Below are 19,146 nucleotides of genomic sequence, written 5' to 3'. Positions count from 1 at the left end.
GGCATCCGCCTCCTGACCCGTCGGAGGGAGGCGGGGACAGGATCCCTCGAAGGCTGAGGCGCGCCTGAGGCGGCAGCCCGCGAGCTCCCGGCCGCTGCCGAGGCGGAGGAGCGCGGCTCCGGCGAGGAAGGGCGCCTCCCGCCGCGCCGCCCGGCTCGCCCCGCGCCGCCCGCGCCGCCCGCCCGCCCGCGGGACCATGCATCAGCATGAGGATGTGTGACCGCGGCGTCCAGATGCTGCTCACCACCCTGGGCGCCTTCGCAGCGTTCAGCCTCATGACCATCGCGGTGGGCACGGACTATTGGCTGTACTCCAGGGGCGTGTGCAGGACCAAGTCCACGAGCGACAATGACACCAGCCGCAAGAACGAGGAAGTCATGACCCACTCGGGGCTGTGGCGGACCTGCTGCCTGGAAGGTACTTGCCGTCGGCAGCCGCTGCTTGGACGGGCGCCGGGCGGGCGGGCGGAGGGGGACCGGGGCGCGCTGCGGCGGGGGCACGGCGGGGAAGGGGCGCGGGCGCTTCCCGGGGGAAAGTTCGGCTGTGCGGCGGAGCGGCGGGGGCTCGTCGCCCCTCAGGCTGCCCCGCGGGCACTCGGGGCGAATCGCCCCTGGTCCTGCGCCCGGTTCCGGCGGAGCTGCGCCTGCTTCCCGGCGGCGCGGTGCCCCCGGAGTCTCCCGCCGCCGCCTAGCAGCGCCCGACACTGCAGCCTCCCCGGGCAGGCGCTGCCCGGCCAGACCCGCTCTCCCTCGCACCTTCGGCTGGCGGGGGGGGGGGGGACGTCGCCGCCCGGCGCGGGCTGCAGCTGCGGGGGGTCGGGAGCCCCTGCCGCAGAGGCGGGGGAGAGCCTCTGCCTGGCCGCCAGCGCCCACCTGTTGCGGGAGCGTCTGCTGAGCAGGAGGCGCCCGGCGGGATGGTCTCAGGCGCAGGGCAAAGGACGGCGGGGCACGCGGGGCTCGGCTCGCTCTCGAGGCGGAGGCGGCGGCGGCGGCGGGATCGCGCCCTGGCGGTGGGGATGCGGCGGGTAGGGGGGCAGCAGCGCCGGGCTCCGGAGACAGCAAGTGCCCGCCCTGCGCTCGCCTCGCGCGGCTCCCTCCTGCCGCGCACTCGCACCCTCTCCCTGCGGGGCACGGAGGGCCTTCGCAGCGTGGCTGGCCGGAGCGCCCCCCCTTTCTTCCCCCCCCGGGCCCCCCCCCCCCCCCCCCCCCCCCCCCCCCCAGTACTCACGGCAGGCTCTCCTACTTTCCGCTTGGGATCGGCGGCAGAGAGCTGCGCCCGCACAGCCCTGGGCTGCGCTCAGATTCCTCCTCCCCGCAGCGGAGGTGAACAGGCAGGCAAGGCCCCACAGGTTTTTAAACGAGGCAGTTCCTCCCGCAAGTCTGCGCTCAGTGGCAAGTCGTGGGAGGGGGCCCTGGGGAGGTGCATTCGCCTGGTGGTCTTGGCGCCTCCAAAGGAAGCCGTGAATGTTTACAGCTAGCCATTGGCCTGTCCCCTTCAACCTGGCAGCCCCCACAGCCATCCGAGCCTCCCGCTTGCCTGGCCGCTGCATCCCTTTGCCCCTGCTCCCCCCCCCCCGTGCTGTGCATGCACCCCCACCCCAGCCTCGGTGAGTCATCAAGCAGGCCTTCCACCCACTTTAACGTTCCCAGCCCTTGTGGAAGTGGAGGAACGCCGCAGCCCCACGCTTCAGAAGCCGCAGCCCAGAACGGTGTGGGGAACGGTGCTCCTGCCAGCGGAGGTTCCGATCAGTGCCTCCTGCCTGCCTTGCACACATCCCACTGGCAAGGGCACAGCTGTGCTCGGCCTCCGCCCAGGGAGGCTCCGGTTCGCCCCTTCCAGGGGCTCATTGCCCCAGGTGAGCAAGGCAGAGGGGAGCTGCAATGAGGCGGCTCGTCTGGAATCGGGGAGGCAGGCAGGCGGCCCAGGCTGAAGGCAGCAGACCAGTGAGCATGCCAAGCGAAGCCTCCGGGCTTCAGCCCCATGTGCATCTGCCCTGCTCAGCCACAGCACAAGGCAAGCCCTTCCACTGAGGCGCCGGAGGTCCCAGGCACTGGAGGCAAGTTTCTGGGAGGCACAGAACCCTTCTTGGAGGGGACCGACGAGCAAAAGGGGAGGCCAGTGGGGCAGGCCTCTGTTGGTTCGGTGCTGCCTCAGACAGGTTGCTTCTCACAAGCGAGGCGGCATCGCCGCCTCCCTGGCCTGCACTGCCTCCGGAGCGGCAGGCTGAGGACACACAGCTTCCACGAGTGTCCTAAAGAAGAGGCATTGAGACAACGTTTTGTGTGTATCGTACCACACCCCATAATTTAGTGTGCTGGGGACAATTGTCTGCCATTTGGTTTGTGCCTGCCGGTCTCACCAGCAAGGCAGTGTTGTTCTTGCACGAGCTGCTCTCCCAGGACGTGATCTCAGCAGCCGCTTGGTCCTTTTGCTAGAGACTGGCACTTGCAGGGAGGTCTCGCTCTGGCCCCCCTGAACGGGGCTGCTGAGCACCTGTGAGAAGCTCCGTCAAATAGGTTGGGCAGCAGCGGCTTCTGCTGCACAGGTTGCCCCCCGGCTCTCCTAGGCCAACACCTGGCTGGGAACAGCCTTCTGGCTGCCCAGAGCGTCAGTCGCCTTCTTGGCATGCGCCTCGGGGCCTGGGAAATTATCTGGCTTCACTGATCTGTGGGGAGGCCTGTCCGCCCTTGATGTGCTGGATGACTGGTGTGTGTGTGCGTGTGGGGGGGGGGGCGAGTTCCATGGCCCCTTCCTCATATCGCTTGCATGGTAAGCACGTGTGTGTTGCAGGAGATCGCAGTCCTCTGCATGATGCAGAGGCCACCCGTGGATTGCAATGGTGTCCTGCTGAGAGTGGCGAGGTGAAGCTGTGGGTGACCCTAAGCCAGTCGCTCTTCTCTCAGCCTGCCCTCCCACTGCAATTTCAGGAGCTCATCTTGCACAGACATAACAATCATGAAGACATGCATGAAGTGCCTTGAGCATTTGAAGTGTCTGTGCAGCACATTATTTCATTTCTGCAAAGGACACCTGGACTTGGGAACGTCCCAAGAAACTCCCAGTCATCCTGAAGGTGTGGTCGCTTTTACTATGTCCCAAGCAGAGGCAGTGAGGTGCCTGCCCAGCAACCGGTGGAACAGCTGAGCACAAACCAAGCAGGAGTGACCTCTAGCACTGAGGGCTGCTGCTGAAAGGCCCTCCTTGGGGGACGGCTGAGGTTTCTTGGGGACGCAAAGGCCTCCCTTTCCCCCCCTCTGACTGAATGTGGCGCCACAGAGAGGGCATGCTGTGATGGCTGCCTGGCACTTGCAGAAGGATGGCACTGCCCTGCTGTGGCAGGCCCTAGCCACTTTGGGTTTTGCCCTCCTCTCCTCTCCTCTCCTCTCCTCTCCTCTCCTCTCCTCTCCTCTGTGGCCAGCAGCTTAGCTTGTGCCCAGAAGAAACATGTTGCGGAGCCTTGCTATTTCCCGTTTGCGCTGAGCTAATCATGAGGCATTATTAACTCATTCTGCAGCACAGAAGGATCGGGGTCCCCTCCAAACATGTTGGCAGTCGTAGTTTTCATACCACCTCCCTCAGATCAGCTTTGAACGCCCCAGTGGGATTAGCAGGGCTCAAAGCAGCTTTGCGCAGATGCTTTGTCGATTCCGTGGCTGCTCAAACCACAGTGGCAGGCTTGGCACCTTGTTTGGCCCAGGTGGCTCTCACAGACTGCCAGTTGCCACCAGAGGGGTGGCCCAGGGGGCAGCGGCCTGTCCCACTTGCCCTTCGCCTGGGAGAAGTCCGTTCTGTGTTTGAGGAGCAGCATTTGCCTCCAGGGAAATGTGAACTTAAGGGAAGGAGGGAGAGAGACGGGTGGGAGGGCAGGCCTGCGATTCCCCCTCCTCCAATCAGAGTCCCCTGGAAGGGGCTGCTGGCACTTGGGACCTTTCAGGTAGCCTTGGAGAGAGTCGGCAGCATTTGCAGTGCACAGACCTTGCAGGCTGCTTTCCAGTGCACAGACCTTTCTGATCAAAGGAGACTTTCAGTGCAGTCTTCCCATGGACAGGCAATCCCATTCATTTTAAACAAGGGTATAGCTACTCAAGCTAATTTGCATGCGAACATGCATTTCAGAAGTGATGCAAACCGTGCACACAGAATCACACAGAGAGCAGGTTCTGCACAGCTAGCCAGGACAAGAAGGTGAAGCCTCCACAGGCCAGTGTTGCGTATCTGCAAATATCACATGCTGGAGACAGACATCATGTTTATTACGCTTCTTTCTCAGAAGCATTTTGTTGGCCTATGTTAGAAACTGAGCGCCAGTCTAATCTAGTCTGCCTTTCTGACATAAAACAGTACACCCATGGCAGAGGCTCTGAGCAACGTTTTCCTTGCTTGTCGGCAACCCGTGTAAAACCTGCTTGACGCAGCTGCCCCGCACTTTCCCCTCCTCCTCCCATCAGGCAGGCATGTGCCCACAGACAGCCCGGCCTGCAAGGGCAGCGCAGGGCTCTTTACACGAAGGTTCAACAGTGCATGATTCTCAGCACTGCCAACATTTAGCAACCTTAAAACGAGTTGCCATGCAGGGCGGGTATGTTTCCATACTGAGGAAAGGACACTCTGTGCATGCTTAAAGTCACTGTTTCACAGCTTCCTGGCTGTTGCACAGGAAAACAAAAGGCAAAATGTTACAGATAGACCGGTCTCTTCTCACATCATGTGTGCAAACGAAGGCTGCAAGATGCAGGGCGATGTGCCTGCGTCCGAAGGGCAGGTGTGACTCCTCCGGCAAAGGCTATTGCCGGGACTGAAAGACACCATTGCCTGGGAACTGGGTGGCACCTGCAGTTGCTGCTGCAGCGGCCGCGGAACTGAGCGGCGAAGGTGGCAGGCAAAGAGGGGCTCAGATGCAGGAAACGCCACTGCCACAGACACGCCACCGGCAACTTGGATTAGTCTGGTAGCATCAGCTGAGAAAGCTTGAAACAAAACAAAATCTTGAAGTTCTTGTTCACAGTGCATCTGATCAAGCTGCAACTTAACATGTAACATTTGGAATTCCATGTGCAAGACAATGATTTGAGTTGCAGAGTTTCTCCGCATGGGATCTTGGGGCCTTCTTTTGTGCAACAAAGCACAACTTCCTGGCACTTGGTATAAAGATAAGCTTTTGCTGCCATTTGCTTTAGGATAATATTGCCTGGATGGAGTCCAGGAAGGCAGACTGTGAATGTAACATCCCCAAATGTGATATTAAATGATGTGCCTAGGAGAGCCAGCCAAAATCCAGTGATTTGTTCAAAGGCTGAGTAACCCGGTTTCCCTTATCATAATCAGTCCCTTTCTAGCACTAAGAAGCCAAGTCTATGCTTTAATATTACCAAGGTGGAGGTCGCACCCCTGCTATACAAAAGCATCGCCCATCAAATGCTACATTTGCAAGCCCCTGAGATGTGATGAGAGATGCAGGTGCTTTGCTCTTTCTGCCCTCCAATTCCACCACGTGTGTGGAAATATTGGGAAACATCTCTAAACGATGCTGCATTTGGTGAAATTTCTCTTCCCAGAAAATCCTTAGGACAAATGCATATTTAGGATGCGAATTGCTTACCGGTCTGCGTCACTTGCAGCTGCTGCCTCAGACTGGAAACCAGTGGCAGCCACGCGCGAAGCAAGCTTGCAATGTGCGGGGATCGCGCTTGGGTTCCATGTGCAAACAGAACAGTGGCAAGAAACCAGAACGAGGATGCAACCTGAAAGAAAACAGAGGACGAAAGCAGCAGATGCTGACAAAACAACAGTGTCCATCACTGTCCGTAAAAAGGGCAGAGGGACCCTTTAACACTTCCAATTTCAGATGCGGACGCCACCAAAAGGCATGCTCAGAGTTATGCATTTCATTCATGTGTCCAGAGGCCGCTTGCTAGAAGCATGCTTGCGTGCAGCCACAGCAGCGAGGTCCTGAATGCGCTGAGCGGAAGGCAGGGGTGGATTTGCTTCCCAGCTCAGCGGGTTAGTTGGGTTGCCACCGCTGGGGCCCCCAGAGGACGTCTGCTGCCCACCTGCAGCCTCCATGTCACAGGGACCTTGTCGGAATCTGCCACGGGCGCCTCCAGAGCAGCCTCCGCAGCCCAGAGCTGCCAGTGGAAAAGAGGCCCTTCCAGGGGGCGCCAGGGCACGCTGCTCCGCCACTGGGGCTCGCATCGGCCGCCAGTCTCTGGCAGAGCCGGCCCGTTTCTTCTCCCGTGGTGCCCAGCATGTGGGCAGCCCCTGCCGAATCAGCCTCAGGGTTGTCTGCAGAAGCCGTGCGTGGGCAGCTTGCCCCCGGATGCCACAGAGCATTCCCACCCTTCCTCTTTGTCCCTGGGCAGCTCCAACACGGACCGTGCTGTGCTCCCGGTGGCCCTTCTCGGTACTGGAAACGCAATGTTTGGAAACGCTGCCCTATGAGGAGAGGCTGAGAGAAGTGGACATGTTCAGACTTGAGAAGAGAAGATGGAGGGGGGAACATGAGATCCCTCTATAAGTACCTCAAAGGCTGTCACAAAGGGGAAAGTCATTCTTGCTGATGCCAGAGTGCAGGACACGGAATGATCAGTTCAAGCTGTGACAACCCGGATTCAGGCTGGACATTAGGAAAAGCCTCCTCATGGTCAGAGCAATACGAGAGTGGAACCAGCTGCCTGGAGAGGTGGGGGGCTCTCCCTCACTAGAAATATTCACGGTGCAACTGGACGGCCATCTGAGTGGGATGAGATAAGTTGGTGTCCTGCAGCAGCAGGGGTTGCACCCCGTGGGCTTCATGGGCCCTTCCAGCTGCACCTCTCTCTGATTCTGTGATTGTATGATTCTGTGAAGCAGGCCCAGGCCTCTGTGAGGAGCCACTTCACCCCCCCCCCCCCCCCCCACCATCCGGCACCGGGCTCCATGCTGCGGGCCTGTGTCTAGAGTCCAACCGGTGCTGCAGCGGGAGGTGCTGCCGACCAGCGGCAGCCGGCAAAGGACGCGGGGGAGTGGCAAGAGGGAGCAGGGCTGGCGCATGGGTGTCCCTGCCAGCCCGAGCCCTCTGTGGAGCAGGGCATCTTTCTGCTCGCAGAGCTGGATTCTCCCGCATGAGCCTTCCTTGACAGACTGTCGGAGGGAGGCTGAGGCCTTTGGCTTTGGCTGCTTGCATTGCACAGGAAGGACGCTGTCTAGATGGAGCCGGCACTCTTTGACCCCAAGACTTGGCTCGGGACGATTCAGAAACTGCCCAGTTTGGCTCAGATCTGGATCTGAATGCCAGATCTGAGACATTGTGCCTCCCACTGGCTGTCTCCGAAAGCAGCTCCAGTGCTTCCTGTCCATCAGAGCCAGACAAAATGTGCATGCTTAGGAAGGGACCACACCTGCCACACTTCAGGTGCAGCGAGTTTTCTGATGCACACCTTTAAATTTGGATTGCTGTTATTCATACTGGAAAGGGAAGCACTGGGAATGTTTTGTTGCTTAAGAGTGCAAGGCAAGCCCTGCTGGATCAGAACCAGGTCCATCTCTTCCAGCATTCTGATCCCACAGCAGCGGGCAGGAGTGCAACAGCCCCCTTGTGCCCGTGCTTTCCGGCTGGTGCACACGGACAGCCCGCCCCTGCTGCTGGAGCCATGGGGCAGTGGAGCCACGAGACGCTGCCCTCAGCGTTGTGGCGCACAGATCTCCCCTCGAAAGCCGTCCCGGTGGCTGCGCAGGACCGCGGCTGGTGGCAGCGACGGGACAGGCCCTGTCCCTGAAATCCTGGAGGCAGGGGAAGCCATTCTTTCTGCTCTGCCATTGTGCTGCGCACCTTTTGCGCACCTCCACCGCGTCTCCCGCCGACTCACATTTTCTAAGCTGAAGAGGCCCGGTGCTGCGACGGTTCCTGGCAGGACAGCCGCTCCTGCCCCTAGATCGCTCCAGGTGCGCTTTTCTGCACAGCTTCCAGATCTGCAGCAGCCTTCTGTGTGTATGGTGACCAGAACTGGACAAATGCCATGGGTGTACCTGCCCTCAATTTGCATAAGGGCAAAATAATGCTGGCTGCTATATTTTCAATCCCCTCCCTAATTATGTCCAACATGGAACTTGTCTATTTCACAGCAGCCGTTCTTTGCATTTCTGTAATGCTCTTGGTCACAAGCCCAAGAAGCCTTTCTTGCTCAGTCAACACCAGCTGGCTGGCCCTTCATTTCGTACCCTGCACTCCGGGATGATGGAGAGGAGGTGCTGCCCATCCTCTCTGTGGCAGCCTTTCAAGAGCTTGTCAAATGCTGTCCTGCCTCCCCTCGGCCTTCCTTCCATCTCTCCTCATAGGGCTTTGCTTCCAAGCCCCAGATCCTCCTCCTCGCCCTCCTCGGAATCCCTTCCAGCTTATCTGCAGCTTTCTCAAACAGTGGTGCCCAAAAGGAGACACAGGGACTCCAGGAGAGGCCTCGCCATTGCTGAGCAGAGGGGAAATCGCGCCTCACATGATTTGGAAATATTTCTGTTAAAGCTGCACAAAGTAGTGTTTGCCTTTTTTGCAGCCACATCACATTGCTAGCTCATATACAACAATCCCAAGAGCCTTTCAACTCTAGTAAGGTTGAACCAAGTATCTCCCATCTTGCAACTAAACATTTGGTTCCCTTTTCCTAGGAGCAAAACTTGGTATTTCTGCATTGTGAATTACATTCTGTTGTTTTCAGCCCAGCACTTCAACTTGCCAAGATCACTCTGAATTTTGTTTCTGTCACCCAGGGCAGTTCCAGCTTCATGTCATGTGCACATTTAATCAGCACTCCCTGCACCTCCTCCTTTAAATCACGGATAAAAATGGTGAAGAGTAACTGGTTCCAGGACTGAGCACTGCAGTGCCCCACTTGCTGCCTCTCCGCAGGTTGAGAAGGAGCTATTGATGAGCACACTTCGAGTCCAATTCTGTAGTAAACTGTGGATCCACTTTGAGCTATAAGTAGACCTCGGGTTACAAATGCCTGGGTTATGAACAATCCATACTTACAAACATGTGGACTGCCATTATGAAATTCTCTAGAGCAGGGGTCTCAAACTCGCAGCCCACGGGCCAATTGCCGGAACGGGCAGGGCACGGGGGAGGGGCCCTGCGGCCTTCAAAGCACCAGCGGCGCCCGGGCCGGCCGCGAGATGAGCAGCCCACCACCACCCCTTGATGCGGCCCAGCCTCACCCAGACTCTACTTCCAGTGGCCCCCAGGTAAGTTGAGTTTGAGACCCCTGCTCTAGAGAAAGGTTGTGAATATCTCTAGGGAACTATGCAATGTGTTTGGCGACATGTCATCAGTGGCAGCAGAGTTCCCTAGAGATATAGTATTCACGGCTTTTTGTTCTGGGCATCAGTTCAAGTGTGCCCAAGGCAGTGTGTTTCAGGACATTAATTGGTTTTTCTCTAGCAATTGCCCTTGTGGCCAGCCCTCAGCTGCCACAAGGCCATCTGTGGTGAGAGGAAGAAAAGGGCGGCACAGACAAGCCTGGAGGCCGACCTCAGGAAAGCGACGCCACCGGCACCCCCACCACCCCCAGCACAGTCAGAGCAGGCCTCTTCAGCACCAGGCCCATCTCACCCAATGTTATGCTTAATGTTGCCTCAAGAACTTTCTAAACTAGTTTAAGAATGGCTTCTTTTACTTGTTTTTATACTACTGTACACCTACACACACACACACACACACAAATATACTTGAGTGTTTCTTAAGTTGTCGTTGTTATGTTACATCTCTACACCTCCTGCAGCAAAAGTTCTTGGGTGGCTCACATCATTTTAAGCCAGCTATCCAGAGTTCAACCAGGTCCAAACCTGCTTAGCTTCCAAGATTAGGCAGGATCAGGCTGGTAAGAGTGAACAGAGTTGCCTAGTTGCAATATTGTTGTTGTTGTTGTTGTTGATACTGATCTGGCGTGCCTAAGGGAAATCTGGGCAGGCAAACAGGGATAAGCATAGAAAGGTAAAGTATGTACATATACATTTGGTTTACTCATGTGATCTGTTGTTGTTGTTGTTGTTAGTCGCGAAGTCGCGTCCGACCCATCGCGACCCCGTGGACAACATCCCTCCAGGCCTTCCTGTCCTCCGCCATCCCCCGGAGGCCACTTAAACTTCAGTGACTCCATCCAGCCACCTCCTCCTCTGCTGCCCCCTTCTTTTACCCAATCGAAACATGAGATCAGATTAGTCTGGCAGGATTTGTTCAAATCCATGTTGGCTTCTAGTAATCACTGCACGGTTTTCAAGGTATTTGCAGAATGGCTGCTTCAGAAGCTGCTCCGGAACTTCCCAAGAGGTTGATTCCAGGCTGATCTGTAGTTAACAGGTTCCTCCTCCCTTCCTTTCTGAAGAAAGGACATGCCCCTCCTCCAGTCATCCGGACGTCACCGGTCCGCCATGATTTCCACAATGGCTCTGGGAGTTCTCCTGCCAGTTCCGTGCTTGCTCTGGGTTGCAGCTGGAGACTCTGAACTTATTCAGAGTTGTGAGGTGTTCCCCGCCAACGTGCCTCTTGATCGCAGTCCTGCCCCTTCAGCTTTGCCAGTGAAGTCTTCCGTTCTCTTTTGGGACAAGTTTGAGCAAAAGTAGAATCTGAGAACAACCACTTTTTCTTTTTTCTGTTTTTTTTCTTTTTGGCACCTTTTAGTATTTTGCCATCCTTACTGCGTAGTTGATCTGCCCTTCCTTTCCTCTGTCTTACTGTGGCATATCCGAAGAAGGCTTTTTGTTGCTTTTAGCAGCCACTCCAGCTTGTTCTCAGTATTAACTGACTGAGTTAATGGCCACTTCTCCCCAGAGTTCCCCAAACTGCCACTTAATCTACTAGGTCACACCTGCAGGTTAAAATCAGCTGAACGCTCCCCATCCTCTAGTCCCTTCCTCCTCTTTCCGTAGGATGTAATCAGCAACACGAGTCAGAGGGGAGATTTGGCAGCATTTGTCTCCCAGCAGGTGGAAGGGAAATTGAGGGCCTCAGTAATGACAACTTCATGTCTCCTTGAAACACTGGCCAGTTGCTTTTCAGAAGTTTCATCCTCTTCTCCTCCTTGACCGGGCGTTCTTCCTCGATGCGTATTAATCCGGATGCTCTCAGTGGGGTTCCTGGGTGCGTCCTCTTGCATTTCTTTGTGGGACTGTGTCTTTTTAACGCGTGGTGTGGCTCCAGCTCCCTTTCTGTTCCTTGTACTTCTTGAATAGCTTGTATCTTTCAGTCACTGAATTCTGGCCATAGAAGTCATCCCACCAAGGTCCCACTATGCTTATCAGGTCGTGTTCACCCTTCAGTATTAAGAGTTCGTGTCCTCCTTTATGCTTGGTAATTTTATCTCTAATAATTCTTTCCGTCACTTTTACAGACTTTAACTACCTGTATCCCTTTGTAGAAAAGGTGACAGATTTGAAATTTTCAGATCTTCTGGATTTGAGAGAAATGTTACCTTTTTTTCCTTGAGGTTAACATTTTCACATTTGAGATCTTTAATGATTTCCAGATGAGATTTTTTAGCTTTCAATTTGTCGCCAGCATTTTTCTTGGTGCCTGAAAATATCCATCCAGGCGCTAGCACTGCCCTGGGTCCACTACAGGGGAGAAGGGCAAAAGTACGTGTTCCGTTTCTCTGCAATGTCCTCGTCCGCATTGCACCAGACTGTCATCCGCCCTCCCAGCCAAGGTCCTGCTCCCACTGAATTAGAATGTTATTGGGAGGAGGCAGGTGGGTTATGGCAAGAGCCATTGTTCGATCCCAGCGCTGCAGCAGTCCAGAAGCAGGTACAATGGAAGTTTTAAGGGCATTTGTAGCCAGCCACCAGGTTTTGGCTCTGTACTCATAAATTTATAGGCCGCTGAATAACCCAACAGGGCTCTTGAAGTGTCAAACAACAACATAATTCAGGCCAAGGCTACGACGTTTGTCGTCTGGCCAGCCTGGCCTGGGAAAAGTCTTGGGCGTGGCCTTCCACGGCAAGCCCAAGGCCTGGCTTCCGATTAATGCCTGGGAGGCCCCAGTCACTTTTCCAGGGCTATCTATTCCTCTGCTCCTGGGAAGGGGAAAGGAAGCCACAACATCTGCTGGCCCCACCCACCCCTGCCCGAGGTGCCCCCACTTCTTCCTGGGCATAAAGGCGTAGAGGGCCCTTTCATTATTCTGCAGTTGTGCTATTATTGGAGCTGCTATGCCCCAACAGTAACAATAGTAATAGTATTGTTACTATTTATACAATGTTTATGTTTATAGTATAAAATATATAGTATATTGTTACTATTCATAGTAATGTTTATTTATACATTCGTCCGAAGTGTTGTATGGTAAACCGGGAAAACATCTTTTCCCGGAAAAGCATGAAGTCCCATATTCTAGAAGCAAAGCAGTTAACCGGCCTCAGACATTCCAGGAAAAGCCTCTCAGAGGCCCAGCATCAGCCGCTGCCTGTGCCAAATGAGGCACATCTTGACCCGGCTCCGGCTCCGGCTCCGGCTCGGGCACAGCTCCACCAGGGCTCGGGCTTCGATTAAGGAGCTTCCTGCCGGGCAGCCTGGGAGCCACCGTCTTTCTCATCCTTTTGTTCAGGCATATTGACAGAACTCAGCAGCGGGGCCATAAAGCGGTGTTTCTGAGGGCTTGGAGAGAGAAATGGTGGAAGGCAGAAGTTTGCAATATTGGTGCGGCATGCTGAGCCATGGGGCAGGAGCCATGGGGGTGAGGCCCCCTTGCAGGGCCTGAGGCCTTGTGTGGTGTTCCACCCCCTTCCGACTCCTGGGGACCCTGCAGAGGAAAGCCCATGGCTGTCTCCCCTTTTGCTGGGCCATGAGAGCCTTCGGCAACCCTCTTCCCGGCAGATTTGGCGGTGGGCGCTGGAGGAGATGCAGGCTGGGTGAGGGGATGCCACTGCACCATTCAGGACGCCGTGCATGCTGGGGCCTCCCGTGTGAGGTGGGGGGGCAGCACTGGCGCACTGTCAGAGAGCGGTGGGTGGCAGCAGGATTGCCGGGGACGTTGTGGGACTGTGGAGTGCACAGCTATTCTTGTGCCCGGCTCCTGGGAACGTGTGGGATCGGAGCGACAGCCGGACAGAGCTGGCCTAGGCTTGGCAAAGCAGGGTGCTGGCAAGGACACCTTCCAGATATGCAGCCGGGCCAAAGCTCGCCAGGGCAGCGACGCGGTCTGTGTGTGCCCCAGCAGGGACTGCCACAGTTCACAGCCTCTCGGGCTTGGGACTGGGCTGCGAGCCCCCTTCAGCAGCACAGGAAATGGATATTAGAATTATCACCACTCCTGAAAACAAGCCACTTTGAAAGTAAGCCGCGGCTGCTCTTCTGCAGCCAGTTTGAGCAGCCCTGCCCCACAATTCAAGCGGATGCCCTTGCCAGGAGAGGCGTCTCAGAGCCCCTGCTTTGATCACAGACAAGCCTCGGGGAAGTTTGGAGGAGCAGCATTCCCCAGAGGGAGCAGCTTCTGTGTGCAAGCCAGGCACCTGGGGCACCCCGGTCGAAACGGCCCCGTGCTTTCTCTCTCGCCTGACCTGGATCAAAACCTCCTGGACAGGTCGTTCTGAAGGAACTTTGTCATGTGGATGGTGGGCACCTCGATCAGAGTTCAGCTGCCAGCTGGGCTGCCTTGACGGACAGAAGGACCAAGTGGCGGTTCCCGGGGCTGCCTCCCTCCTGCCCCGCCGGGCCTGGTGCCCTCCCCACGGAAGCTCCTTTGGCAGCCGGGCTGCTTCCGCAGGCAGGCAGGCAGACTCGCTGCAGGACAGTGAGGCAGATCGCATGACTTGGGCTGCCAGGAGCGGTGACAGCAGCGCTGCCCCCCCCCCCCCCCCCCAAAATAAAAGCTGTGTGTCGTCCAGAAGATTTCAGAGAGGGCTTGGCCTGCTGCATCCTGCGTTGTCAGAGCAAATGGGAGTTCCGCCCCGAGTCGCCCAGCCAAGCGGGGGACGTGGGCAAAGGGCAGCCTCTTCTCCCAGGGCCAGGCCCCCTTTGGCCTGTGAGGCACGGCGTGGCTTGGGCATGGACAGACGGATTGCGTTGCTCTTCTCATTCTAACTCAATGAACTTTTAACATCCCATCTCTTCTTGACCCTTTCCCACGGTGGCTTATTTCATGTTATTTTAAAGGATGCAAAAGCCTCCTCCGGCTCAGAACGTGGCTCCTCTCGCTTGCCCTTGCTTGCTTATTTTATCACTGCTTGTTGCTGCTTCTCGCCTCGCCACCCCGAGACCCCTGTGCCGGGCCAGGTGTGCATGCCCTGATAGCCTGCCCTTTTCCCCTCCCAGGAACTCGAGCAGCGAGCATAATTCCCCTCGGCCTGGCAGTCCTATCCCTGCGCGGGGAGGTGGGCTGGGCTGGGAGCCCGTGCCTGCTCCGAGGCCACCTGCGAGCCCCATGGCTGAGCAGGGGCTGGGGGGCCCAGGTCCGCCACGCTTGACCCCGCGCCACACCAGCCCGCCCCGCTTGGCTTGCCTCGCCCTCCAGGCCGCGTGCTTTGCGCGACACCCGGTGCAGCGCAGGCGCCGCCCGCGCTTCTCCACGTGCGTTCGCGGCCGCGTGAAGGCCGAGCCGTCGCGTCCGCTCGCGTGCGCGGAGCATGCGAGTCCCGCGCAGCTGCTTTCTGCCCTCGGGCCGTTCCGCTGTCGCTGGCCCGCTTGTTTGCGCGCGTTTGACTGCTGCGCCGCGCATGAGTCGAACGGCTGTCGGGGCGCTCCCGCAAGGCAGGCGGGGACGAGGGGACCGCGTCTCGGCACCAGCGCGGAAGCAGCTGCCCCGGGCCGACGCGGAGCCGGGCCGCTCCAGCGGCGGCAGCCTCCCTGGCGTCTCCAGGATGCGCGGGATCTTGGCTGAGCGGCTGGCCTGCGCCTGGGAAGGCGCAAGCCCCCGGCCGCCGGCAGCCTCTGCGCCCGGACCTGGCCAGCGGAAACCGTCGGCACAAGGCCGGCCCGGGGACGGCAGGGGTGCTGCCGGGGGCGCATGGCGAGAGGCGGCGGAGGATGGGGCGCGACCAGGCGGAGAAGCCAGGCGGGCGCGGCGGGCGGGCGGGGAAGGGCAGAGGCGGAGCGCGGGGGCGCCGAAGGAAGGGGGAGCCCCCAGGGCCGCCCTGACCCCGGCGCCAGGCGGCGGGGCGCGCCTCATCGGGGCGCAAGCCGTCCAGACGGCGAAATGCGACTGCTTGAGGCGGGCAGAACCAGAGAGAGTCAGTCCACTCCCGAGCGGAATTCGGGTACTTCAGAAAGGTTCCCGGGCAAAGTGGAATTCCTCCCGAAGTGGGGAAGGGTTGGTCCGCGCCGCAGAAAGGCCGGCGTTCACTGCTTCGGCAAATGACAGGAGGGTTGGGAGTCCTTTCCCTCCCTCACCTCTTGGAGAGAGATACCAGCCGGGGTGGTGCCCAGCAGGCCCCTCCGATGGGGCAAGCAGGCTGGAGAGGAGTGTCCCTCCGCACGCCGCTCCCGCTCCCATGAGCGGAATCCCTGTCCTGTCTTCTCCTGACTAGCACAGTCCTCTCCTAGCCGAGGGGCAGGGCAGAGCCGGCGTGGCCAGAGCACCGGGCCGGCTGGGAAGTGCAGCACCCCGCAAGACAGGAGCTCGGCCACAGCGCCAGCCGAGCAAGCACGACCGGCACTTTGGTGGCCGGGGCCGGCACGGCAGCCCCCTCACCCCACACCCTGGCGGGGGGCCCGCCTCTGCCTTAGGAACGAAGTTTGCTGTCTCCTCCACCTCTGTCTGCGACACCTGGCAGGATTCATCTCAGAAAGGCCTTCCACATGAGAATTCAGCCAGGTCTGCTTCAGATTTTAAAGGACAGACCCATTCGGGGACTTCCTATGGTAGCAAGGGGGAAAGCAAGCTCCAGTCCAGCTCCTGGCTTGGGCTCCAGTGGAACTGGGCGGTCTGCAAACGAGTGTGAGCTGCACCCAGCCCTTCTGCGAAGCGCTGCGTCCTGCAGGTGACCACACTGCAGCATCAGTGGATGTTGTGCTAATTCCACCCTCAAACACACACCTTTAATACATAGACTGGGGTCAGGTGTTTGAACAAAGCACTATATGACAAAATGTGGAAAAACTCACAATCTGAAAAACACCGCATCCTGATCTCTTATTATTATAATTGCAACTTCTCTGGGATATTGAGGCCAGTTTGCCTGTAAACTGGGACTGAAATCCTCAAGCATCTCTGTTTACTCTGGAAGGCCTGGTACCCAAATAATGTCTGCAGGGTGTATATAACTCACTTTACCCCTGTGGCCATTGGAGGTTGGGATGGAAATTCTAAGTGCAGAAGTATCGATGACCTTCCTTCCTTCCTTCCTTCCTTCCTTCCTTCCTTCCTTCTCTTCCAGTAATGACAAGAGATCTGTTTGTTCCCTCTGAATTGCTTCAAGTGCAAATGGCTTGCAAAATCCAAATAGTCAGACTGTGAAGGAGGCTGAAAATGGCTGAAATCTGAGTGCAAACAAGGATTTGAAGTTCAAATCCTTCCCCGACATGTCATGCCCCCTCCCCCCAAGGTGGGGATGCTAATGCTCTCTTTGTGCAGAAGACGCCTCACCCACAGGGGAGGTGGGAACATCTTTAAAATGATACCTGTTTGCCCTTCTCGGAGCTCATTGCCTTTTTGCCGAGGAGACAGCTGCCACTGTGCTTCGGGATCTGCCACAGGTGAAGGTGGCAATTCTCCAAGCTGCACGGGCAGAGCCGGAGAACTGCTGGTGAGCAGCAGCAGCAGCAGCAGCAGCACCTGGGGGTGGGGGGGGTGGCTGAGCCAGGTGTGAGCCAGCAAGCAGTGCTTGGGCCACCGCATCTCGGCCTCTTCCCTCGGCAACAAGGGAGAGAGAATATTGGCCCGCCCTGTGGAGCTGTTGTGAGGAGCCAGGCCGTTCCTCTCACATACTGTGAGTGCAAGCTCCCGTTGTGGTTTCCCATATTCTGGTGCAGAGACACTGGCGTTCATTCTAGCTGTGCCTGGTTTTCCTCCTGCATTTTTTGCGAGAGTGGCGTTAGGCCCTGTGTGAGGTTCTTACTATGCTGAAATGCGTAAGTCTTTGCCAGGTGATGGCATGCCGTGCTGCACATCTCCCTCCCCGACAGGTTTCATTTTCAAGCCCTCCTGATGAACTTTTTCATGCAGTGGCCAAACACCTGCTTCCCGTTCTTTGTGAGGTGCAGCCCATCGTTTGCCAGGAGCCCGTCTTCCAGGAAGCTGAGCTTGTGGTCCCAGAATCCAGATCTCTCTTTAAGGTACCACCATTGTAGCCAGTCGTTCATCTGAAGGATTTTTCTTTCCCTAACAGTTCCTCTTCCAAATACTGGTAGGAGAAGACTATCTGGGCCCCAGTGTTTTTGAGTCCACCCTAGAGCTTCAAAGTCTGATGATATTTTATCAAAGCTTTTCCTGGCAGTGATGTTAGTTCCCAGGTGGAAGAGAAGGAAGGGGTATTTTTCAGTGGGCCATACGAGTTGTGTAAACTCGTTGGTTATGTCTTTAACCTTGGTACTAGGGAGACAGCATCCTTGGCGATTCTCCGGGTCATCGCGACATACACATTTTTCCATCTCGCGCAACAGGGAATCTCGCACAACTAGCACTCTTCTTCTGGTGTTGCAAACTTTGGGATCCTTTTCCTTTCTTGATTGGCCTTTTGTCTCTTTCTCAGAGTTACACCGTGTGCCATGCAGTTCTTTCACAGTGGGTTCCTCACATGTCCCTTCCTCAAGTAACTTACAGCTGTTTGAGAGTTCCACTGCCTCCACTGGCGCAGAGTGTTTTCTAGGTCTTCTGCATCTAACCATCACTCTGTTCCAGCGAGTTTCCTCGTTTTCCCTTCCCTCAGGGTTCTCTTCTTCTGCCTCAGTTTGCTTCTGAACTACGCTTAGCTGTTGCAGCTGCACTGCTTTGTCCAAAAATTGTTTGTTTTCTTTTATTATCTCGAGGGTGGACACGTGCTGCTCCACCTTTTCTCCCAAGAGGTCTACTGCCGTGCAACTGTTGCATGTGTCGGCATGTTGCTCTCGGGTAGGAAAGCCACTGGCGCACAGCTGTTGCAGGCCGCCACCGGTGGAGGCTCCTGGGTCCATCCTTTGTGCACCCTTAATGATTTTTCCCTGGGGGGCTGTTGTAACAACTGGTGCTTTCTCCTGTCCTCACTAAAGGTTAGCAACACAGTCCTACTAGTAAGTGGGAGTGTGTTAAAAGTGTGTGGGGGCGATTAAAGAAGAGAAAAGAAAGGGGGGACATGTTAGGGACCTCCCCCTTAACCTCCTCGGCCAAACTCCTGTTCACTCGCTCCCTGGGAGCTTGGCTGCTTGTATCCCAGAGGCCCTAGGCCAGCTGGGGCAGCTTGCCCTGCCCTGCCCTGCCCTGCCCTGCCCTGCCAGGCGCCAGGAACCAGCTTGAAGGTGTGTGTGGAAAAGCAACTACCAGTTACACCTGGGAGCCCCTCTGCTCTTGCTGCTGGGCCTTTCTCGAGAGGGCGGGCCAGGTGCCGTGCTGACCGTCAGGACGGAGGCTGCGCAGCTCCGCTGCAGAGGCACAGCTCAGTCCTAGGCTGTCTCCCCTCCAGCTCTCGGATGTTAGAAGGCACAGCAGCCCCCACACATCCGAAAAGAGTGTTGTTCCTGCCTTAAACAAAAGGCCAACCTGTCCCCCTTGCTGCAGGCCTGCCCTGTCCGAGGAGTGTGACACTCGCGAAGTCGTTTTCCAAGGAGTGTGACGCTCACAAACTCCGGCATTCAGCTCCTTACAAGTAGAAAGAGACTGGAAATTACCCATCACTTTCCATCTCTTCTCTGGCTCTGGAATGTTTTTGGCTTTTCTAAACTACCTTGTGTAGGTTGTAATTATCCCACAGACTCCAGGAAGGGAGCATGATTCACTGTGGCAATGTAGACTCCTACACACACGAGTGCTGCGCACACTCCGGGAAGGGTGCGGGGGGGGGGGGGGGCTCTAGCACATTGGCAGCCCTGCCACCTAAATTCCAATTCAGGCTTTGGCATCAGCCTTCCCAGGGCATTTCTCTGCGAAGGCTGGCCCTTGGGCAGGGCTCTGACTAGCTCAGCCTGCCCGTGCCTCAAAATGAGCCCCTGCCCTAGCAAGCTGGGACTGCAACCGGCTCCCCACTCCTGGGTGCGGGTGGTGCTGCTTGTGGGAC

General features: G+C 57.0%; 1 protein-coding gene across 1 annotated transcript in view; it reads left to right on the top strand.

The window, feature by feature from the left end:
- The first annotated feature begins 206 nt into the window (after window positions 1–206).
- CACNG3 (calcium voltage-gated channel auxiliary subunit gamma 3) overlaps window positions 207–19,146 on the top strand; it is a 32,954-nt gene continuing 14,014 nt past the window's right edge. Inside the window, exon 1 of the mRNA XM_044452581.1 lies at window positions 207–417. Within this exon, the coding sequence (XP_044308516.1) occupies window positions 207–417 (211 nt within the window). The remainder of the gene's footprint in view (window positions 418–19,146) is intronic.

This window comes from Varanus komodoensis, unplaced genomic scaffold (genome assembly GCF_004798865.1).
Source record: "Varanus komodoensis strain SLA01 unplaced genomic scaffold, ASM479886v1 scaffold73, whole genome shotgun sequence".
NCBI classification, from domain to species: Eukaryota; Metazoa; Chordata; class Lepidosauria; order Squamata; family Varanidae; genus Varanus; species Varanus komodoensis.
This window is presented reverse-complemented; position numbering and strand designations above follow the sequence as displayed.